General features: G+C 42.2%; 1 protein-coding gene across 1 annotated transcript in view; it reads right to left on the reverse strand.

Moving 5' to 3' along the window:
* Positions 1–4,746: 4,746 nt before the first annotated feature.
* myo10l3 (myosin X, like 3) overlaps positions 4,747–8,440 on the reverse strand; it is a 79,997-nt gene continuing 76,303 nt past the window's right edge. The window contains exons 34-39 of the mRNA XM_058391207.1: positions 6,803–7,010; positions 6,568–6,704; positions 6,361–6,475; positions 5,734–6,177; positions 5,424–5,615; positions 4,747–5,219 (exon numbers count right to left, since the gene is read on the reverse strand). Coding sequence (XP_058247190.1) covers positions 5,103–5,219; positions 5,424–5,615; positions 5,734–6,177; positions 6,361–6,475; positions 6,568–6,704; positions 6,803–7,010 — 1,213 coding nt within the window. The 3' untranslated portion in view covers positions 4,747–5,102. The remainder of the gene's footprint in view (positions 5,220–5,423; positions 5,616–5,733; positions 6,178–6,360; positions 6,476–6,567; positions 6,705–6,802; positions 7,011–8,440) is intronic.

The following is an 8,440-nucleotide window of genomic DNA, read 5'->3' on the forward strand; positions in this document are numbered from 1 at the left end:
CTTTACATTTACCTTTTCTGCATTATCCCACAGATGGATTCAAAAGTAAATAGTCCATACTTATGACCAATGTACCAACTGAGTTAAGGATCCAGAGAAATAACATTATCCGGAAATAACAACGATTCCTCCAAGTCGTCTGGTTCCAGACTCTAGTTAAAAATAACACAGTCTACTATCTAGCCATCCTGTCTTAAATGAAAAGAAGAAACAAACGCGGTGCAGTTCGTGCTTTTCCATTCTGTGGGTATCAGAGAAAGGTACCTGGTGTGTGGAAACTCGGATGAGGACGCCACAGCATCATTCAGCCCAACTGATCTTTGGCAGAAATCCTTTTACCATCAATATAAGCAAACGGGCCTCTGAAGCCTGCTCTTTTCCCCTCTTTTCTCGCTTGTTCAACAAGAGGCCAAAGTTTGTTCCTGGAGTCTTTAGAGCTTTGCGTCAAGTCTTCGAAGATCCTAATTTTGCCTTCTTTAAGGACGGCGGCGGTTCTAGCATCCCTCCAGATCTGATCTCGGACGTAGCGTGAAAGAAACTGTATGATGATGCGGCGCGCTCCTTCAAAGCGAGGACCCAGTCTATGGGCAACATCAAGCGTGTAGCTGAGCTGGTCTGCTATCTGAGGAGAAACTTTGCTGAACAGATCGATCAGAGTCTTCCGGACGTCTTCTCCTCGCTGCTCTGGAATACCGGACACTCGTAGATTCCACCTCCTCTTATAAGCATCCAGTTCGTCGCATTTCTCATGCAGCAGACAGTTCTCCTTTTTGAATGATTTCACCCTGCTCTGTAATGAGTGCCTGTTACCTCTTCTACTTGATTATTCATAAACTCAAGCGCCTCAGTCACACTGTTTAACAAACTTGTATTACCTTTCAATGTTGTTTCGAGGGATTGCATGCGAGTCAGAAATTGCATTTGTATTTTTTCAACTCGCTACAAAACTTCTAGCAGGTGCGAGTTGGAGACCATCTGATTGTCCGCCGCCATCCTGTCGACGATTCTTAATTTTTTGGAAGGCGGTTTAGGAGTTTCAGGCAGGGGAATTTTTGATCCAGAGGGGGTCGCTGCTTCGTTCCCTTTGAACGCGGCATCCAGAGATTTCTTTGCGTACGAATGCATGGCACCTCGAATAAGCCTATCTGCTTCCATCACACTCGTTTGAGAAATTAGAAAAACGAAAGAAAGAATAAAGACTCACTTAGCCCAGTAAAGAAATTATTATTAGCCCATAATACCCTTTTACATACGTCAACTACAAACCTAGTGCAGAGCTTCGGCACATGGATGTTACTCTGTCGCCATCTTGGCTCCCCCCTCCCTCAAGCATGTTAACATTACCAGTCCTAAACGGTAATAGCTAGAAACATGGTCCCAACGCTAAAATGCTGCTTAGGTGTGCTATTACTTTTCATTCTGATATTATAATTTTTTATATGGATTTGTAAATGTATTTTTCATGGACTTCAGACCGCTCCTGTGTGTGTGTGTGTGTGTGAGTGTGTGTGTGTGTGTGTGTGAGTGTGTGTGTGTGTGTGTGAGAGTGTGTGTGTGAGAGTGTGTGTGAGAGTGTGTGTGTGTGTGTGAGTGTGTGTGAGTGTGAGTGTGTGTGTGTGTGTGTGTGAGAGTGTGTGTGTGTGTGTGAGTGTGTGTGTGTGTGTGTGAGAGTGTGTGTGAGAGTGTGTGTGTGTGTGTGTGTGAGAGTGTGTGTGAGAGTGTGTGTGTGTGTGTGAGTGTGTGAGTGTGTGTGTGTGAGTGTGTGTGTGTGTGTGTGAGAGTGTGTGTGAGAGTGTGTGAGATGTCAGCTAGAGTGAGTGAAGAGGTTTGTTTTTTTAAGTCGTATCGTCTGATATTTAAGCAGAGCACACACGCTGGTTCGTTTAGACTTCATATTTTAACTGTAACTTTATTTTGTGTTTATTATTCGATAATTTTTTGCAATAGTTAAAGCATGTATAGTTTTTATATATGTAACGGAGGCTTGCGCTAGGTGCCGTGCAGCGAGTTGTAATGAAGCATGTTTCAACTTGCTTATAAGTCACCTTGCTTTTACTCCCTTTACTCCACTGATCTCAGGAGTATTATAAGCTGCAGTTTAGCTTATTTATTAGCGCGCCTGTGCTTAAATTAATTTTTCAATGCATTTTTATGGACTTCACTTCCTGCACACGCTAGAAACATGGTTCCAACATTAAAATGTTGCTCATGTTGTGCTTAAGTGTGTTATTACTTTTCATGCTGATAAGTATTATAGTTTATTTTATATTAATTTTTAAATGCATTACGGACTTCAGACCACTACTGTGTGTGTGTGTGTGTGTGTGTGTGTGTGTGTGTGTGTGTGTGTGTGTGTGTGTGACGTCAGCTAGAGTGAGTGAAGAGGTTGGACGCATCATCTTTAAACTGTTCCCAGCGCACACACTAGTTCATTTAAACTTCATATTTTAACTGTGACTTTAGTTTGTATATATGATTTGAGAATGTCTTGCAATAGTTTAAGCATGTACAGCTTTTATGTTTGTAACCGAGTGTAGCACTAAGTGCTGTGATGTAAACCTCATCTTTATAAAGAGTGTCTAAATGTAAGACATCACCATCTGTTACTGTAATACCTGGACTAGGTGATGCGCTGTGGTGGCCCCAAACAGGGAGCAACCGAAAGAACAACAACCATTTTTTGAGACTACAAGAAAAGTTAAGACAAGAACCTTACTGTACAAACCAAAAAAACTTGGCAGATTGGGTGCTATTGAACTCGGGAATAAACTTTATATTTTTGCAAAAAGCTATTTTAACAGTCTGACTGGATGGGACGAAATAAAACAAAATATTTAGACCAAGGTAAAAATCTCAAAGGTTATCTCTGAGAATATTCACCATGTAGCTTAGTTAATAAGTTTTGGTAGACTAGCAGTAAGATTAAGTGGTTGTGATGAGAATGAAACTGTTGAACATCTGTTGATAAACTGCCCAAGATCAGAAAACAATAATGTATGGGGTGTTTGGTAAAAACTTGACAAAAACACAGAAGACGTCTATTAGTTAATTATAAATATAGTTAATTATAACATTTGGAAAACAAGGTGCAAAATGATCGTTAACCAGTGCCATATATTTCTGCTGAGGCAGTTTATAGATATTATGTGAATTGAGAAGACAAAAGAAGATGGACAGAAGGACAAAAAACTAAATTTCCTTGGGATCTTAAAAAATGTGAATTGGATAATGTGCACATGGTGTAGATACTCTATCTTGCCAAAAGTTTTGGGACATCTGTCTTTACCTGCACATGAATGTAATATGGAGTTGTCCCGCCCTTTGCAGATATAACAGCTTCAACTCTTCTGGGAAGACTTTCCACAAGGTTTAGGAGTGTGTTTATGAAGTTTTGACCGTTCCTCTAGAACCTTTGTGAGGTCAGGCACTGATGTTGGACGAGAAGGTCTGGCTCACATTCTCCGCTCTAATTCATCCCAAAGGTGTTCTATGGGGTTGAGGTCAGGACTCGTTTCGTCAGGAGAACGTTTGGAGGTCTGTAGCTATTGACACTGCAGAAAGTCGGCGATGTCTGCGCACTGTGCTCCTCGGCGTGCGCCGACCCCGATCTGTGATTTTACGTGGACTACCACTTACTTCGTGGACTGAGTTGCTGTTGTTCCCAATTGCTTCCACTTTGTTATATTACCACTAACTGTTGACTGTGGAATATTTAGTAGTGAGGAAATTTCACTTATTGCACAGGTGGAACCCTATCACAGTACCACGCTTGGATTTACTGATCTCCTGAGAGAGACCCATTCTTTCACAAATGTGTGTAGAAGCAGTCTGCATGCCTGGATGCTGGATTTTATACACCTGTGGCCATGGAAGTGACTGGAACACCTGAATTCAATGATTTGGCGATATAGTGTATGTTTGAACATAGATTAAGAACTGAACATGAATGTGATATTACTTGTGGTGTTTGCATTTGTTGTTGTGATACTTAATGATATATTTAAAGTATATTTAACTCTATAATGTAAACATTTGTAATTGATTGTAGTGTGATTTAAAAAAAAAAATTCTTTTAATAACGTTTGATTTAAAAAACCAAAACTGGTGGGTTAGCACTATGGAGCGGATGTACACTGATCAGCCATAACATTATGACCACCTGCCTAATATTGTGTTGGTCCCCCTCCTTCTGCTGCTAAAACAGCCCTGACCCGTCGAGGCATGGACTCCACTACATCCCTGAAGGTGTGCTGTGGGATCTGGCACCAAGATGTTAGCAGCAGATCCTTTAAGTCCTGTAAGTCACGAGGTGAAGCCTCCATGGATCACACTTGTTTGTCCAGAACATCCCACAGATACTGGATTGGATTGAGATCTGGGGAAGTTGGAGGCGGAGTCAACACCTCAAACTGGTTGTTGTGGTCATCAAACCATTCCTGAACCATTTCTGTTTTGTGGCACAGAGCATTATCCTGCTGAAAGAGACCACAGCCATCAGGGAATACCGTTTCCTTGAAAGGGTGTAGATGGTCTGGAACAATGCTTAGGTAGGTGGTACGTGTCAAAGGAACATCCACATGGATGCAGGACCCAAGGTTTCCCAGCAGAACATTGACCAAAGCAGGACACTGCCTCTGCCACCTCGCCTTCTTCCCATAGTGCATCCTGGTGCCATGTGTTCCTCAGGTAAGAGACTGTCTGTGGCTATGATATTATGATAATATAAATGTCATGTTTTTATGAAAAGCACAATTGCTGTAAAACACAATAATTTATTAACATAGGTTTGTCCAGTTACAAAGGAAAAAGAGTGATTTAACATTATCACTAAATGCATGTTTTAGCACAGCCGCCAGCAGCTGAGCAGATTAGTGACTGAGTCTACAGTGATGTTTAGAATTAATTCTACTTGTGTTATTAACAGTAATAATAATGATAATAATAGTAATAATAATAATAAATAAATAAACAAACAGTTCACACACTTTACTGAATAAAATCTAACATTAGCGTTGAGAAACAGTTGGACAGTAAGGCATCAATGTTTGTCCTGAACATGCTCTAACCCCTAGCCATTTTGTGAGATATCTTCCTGCTTTTCCTCACTGGGAGGTCACCTGACCCCACCCCCGCCCGTAACTGGAGGCGGAGCGAACGCTGCAGCGCTTCTTCACAATCATGTTGATGTAAGCCTTCATGATCTTAGTGATCTCACCAACCTGAGAGTCACAAACAAACAATCAACATACCGCATGTGTGTGTATGTTAAACATGGATAAAGTGTGTGTAAAACCTGGAAATGCAATTAGAGTGTGTATAAAGATTGTGTTATGGGTGTGTACAGTGTCAACAAAAGTGAATTCAAACAAAGCGAGGTTGTAGCAGTCATGAAGAGTGTGTTAAACACGTGTTGTGTGTATAACCTGCGGTGTGTCGAACAGCAGGTCACGCCCGTCCACGCTGATTTTATATGTGCTTTGTTGTGGCGCTCCGAAAAACACGATGTGTTCATATGGAAAGGTCTCCAGCGGCCTAGCTTCTCCTCTCTTATACACCGACACACTCTCAGCACTCACACCTAACCACAGCTCACAGGGAAAACCACCACACTTCGACTGTATGCACACACACACACACACACACACACACACACATACATTTTCTTAGTTCTCCAACATCACAGTTCCCAGATTTTCTAGTCAGCTCGTGTCTTAGCATGAAGCTGTGTCTCACCTCAACGTCGAACAGAGCCGATCCGTACCCGCTCCACTGTGTGACGATGTCCATGTACTTGACCATGGCCTGCTGTTGATCCAGTCCATTCAGCCGGCTCCATTTTTCCCTGATACTCGCTCTTGTTCCCTCCGTCTCCTCCTTCACCCACATGTCCATCATCGTCTGTTCGTCTTGAACGTTGCGCTGCTTCCTCAGTGACCCTCCTGCCTTCAGGCCCTCTAGAAAGCTGCTGCGACGCTTCTCCAGTGTTCCTCCTGCTCCTCCTCGTCCTCTGGTGAAGTGAAGGATGCGTTTGTGGATGCGTTGCAGAGGGTAAACACACTCCAGGTTCCAGTTCACCGCCGTGGCATCTCCATGCAGATACTGCAGGCGAAGAGCAGCTAGATGCTGCAGTGTGTCCTCATGAGCTGGGAAATGACCACTGATTAACGACTCGTGAGCCTGAAGAGAAGCAACACCACACAAACACCATAAACATGGAGTCGTAAATGTGGACATGTCAAGAACTTGGAATGAAAAAAAATGGAATCTTAAACGCAGAGTCATGAATGCAGAGTAACGAGCACTGAGTTGTAAACGATGAGTAATAAACTGAGTGGTTCATGTGCACTTAGAATCACTAACCTGCTCAAACATGAAGACAAACTCCACTCCGTCTTTAGGTGTGCTCTCTACATCCAAGAAACAGTAGAGCTTGAAGTACAGTTTCCAGTGGGACTCCGGCTCTGATGACGCCAAGCTGGACCACACACAGTTTTACATAACATCACATGAACTCCTCAGAATGTAATATAATGTAGGTGTATAACAGTATGTAGTGTGTGTGTTTACCGCTCAAACTTGGCCAGAACATCTGCAACTATGACTCTGCTTTCGACAGCCCGATAAACACTCCCACTGTGCTCAAAAAGAGCAAACATGTTCCGGCTGTCCTCCATGGCCAAGCCACGAATCAGCTTCTCTACCACCTAAACACACACATACACAATTACAAGAATTCAACAAAACTGTTTACATTGTTTACTAATTCTAAATAAATTTCTATGAAACACATCATTGTTCTCACCTCTCCAGCAGTAGTGTGTGAGTTAATAGAGATTTTACAGGCTCCACCCCCATGACAATACACAGTTGATGACATTTCCTGTCTGTTCCTAAGAGCACTGATCTCCTCCTGTGATGGCACACACTCGCGCATCTTTGTCTTCTTCAGTGAGTCAGTAATGAAGACAGCGTAATGCTCCAGCTCTGTGCTGGGAAACCTTTCTCTTGTTCTGAAATGAATGGAAAGCTTTCATTATATTTACATTAACTGGACAGTAACGCAGCGTGTCACACATTCAATACAACTCCATTTCATTTTAGACCAAGATGGCGGCACGTGCACAACGCGAGGCTCAGCGTCTCCCCAGATTTTGCGATTTAGTAGTTCTCTCTCTACTAGCCTTGCATGTATCTCAAACATCCGACAAGCATTGTTGGACACCATCTCTGGTAAATAAAATGGACGAACTGCGAACACACAAAAACAGATCAAGGAATGTAATGTCATGATTTTTACAAAAACATGGCTTAACAACAACATTCCCAGCAGCGTCATTGAACTAGAGGGACACAGTGTTTTCCGGGCAGATACATTGGCAGTGTACTCTGGTAAGCGCAAGGGTGGAGGTCTGTGCATTTATGTTAACAATTCATGGTGCACAGACTCGACTGTAATTGAAAGTCATTGCTCTGCTCATCTGGAGTATTTGATGATTAAATGCAGACCCTTTTATCTACTGAGAGAATTCAGTCATTTTTGTGACTGCAGTATACATCCCTCCGGATGCTAATGCTAAGGCTGCTATGGAAGAACTGCATGCAGCTATCATCAAGCAACAGGCCACACATCCCGGTGGAGCTATTATTGTTTCTTAGGACTTTAACCACTCCAACTTAAGATCTGTACTTCCTCAGCATATTTCCTGTGCTACTAGAGGGGACAACACACTGGACCATGTTTACACTAACATTGCTGAGGCATAGAGGGCCAGACCCCCATTTGGGTCAGTCTGATTACCTCATTCATGCTACCCAAATACACCACTCATCAAACATGTGAAACCATCAGTGAAGGTTTGGCCAGAGCGGGGCATTTCCTCACAAGACACTGACTGGAGCATGTTCGCCTCACAGGCCACCTCAGACACACAGACAGACATTAACACCTACAGATGTGGCATTTAAAAATGTGCGCTTTTTCCCGCGGCATGCCGCGATTCCGCCCGCAGTGTGCCGCGAGATTCTGCGAGTCAGCGTGTTGGTATTTAAATGCATGTGTTGTACTTCACAGAATTCCCACCAGGTGGCACATGGTACAACTCACATTATACAGTATAACGCAGTTGTTATATATATGTATGTATCTATATATGTATGTGTGTGTGTGTGTGTGTGTATATTTATATATATATACATATATAATACTTTAATTATTTTAATACATATATAGTAATATTTACATTTTAAATGAATATGTATAAATTTACCGTGACTGTGTGAGTGTAAAGCTGCGAAGTATTTTTATGTGCTTTGTAAATACTTAATTGCGCTGGTGTTGTCCTGCCATCTGCACAGAACTTCTTTTGTTCAACTTTAAAGATGCCTGTGCAAAGATAAAAATTAAAATGGAAAACCTCTTGAGATTAAAGTCATTATAATG

Source organism: Hemibagrus wyckioides, linkage group LG06 (assembly GCF_019097595.1).
Source record: "Hemibagrus wyckioides isolate EC202008001 linkage group LG06, SWU_Hwy_1.0, whole genome shotgun sequence".
Lineage (NCBI taxonomy): Eukaryota > Metazoa > Chordata > Actinopteri > Siluriformes > Bagridae > Hemibagrus > Hemibagrus wyckioides.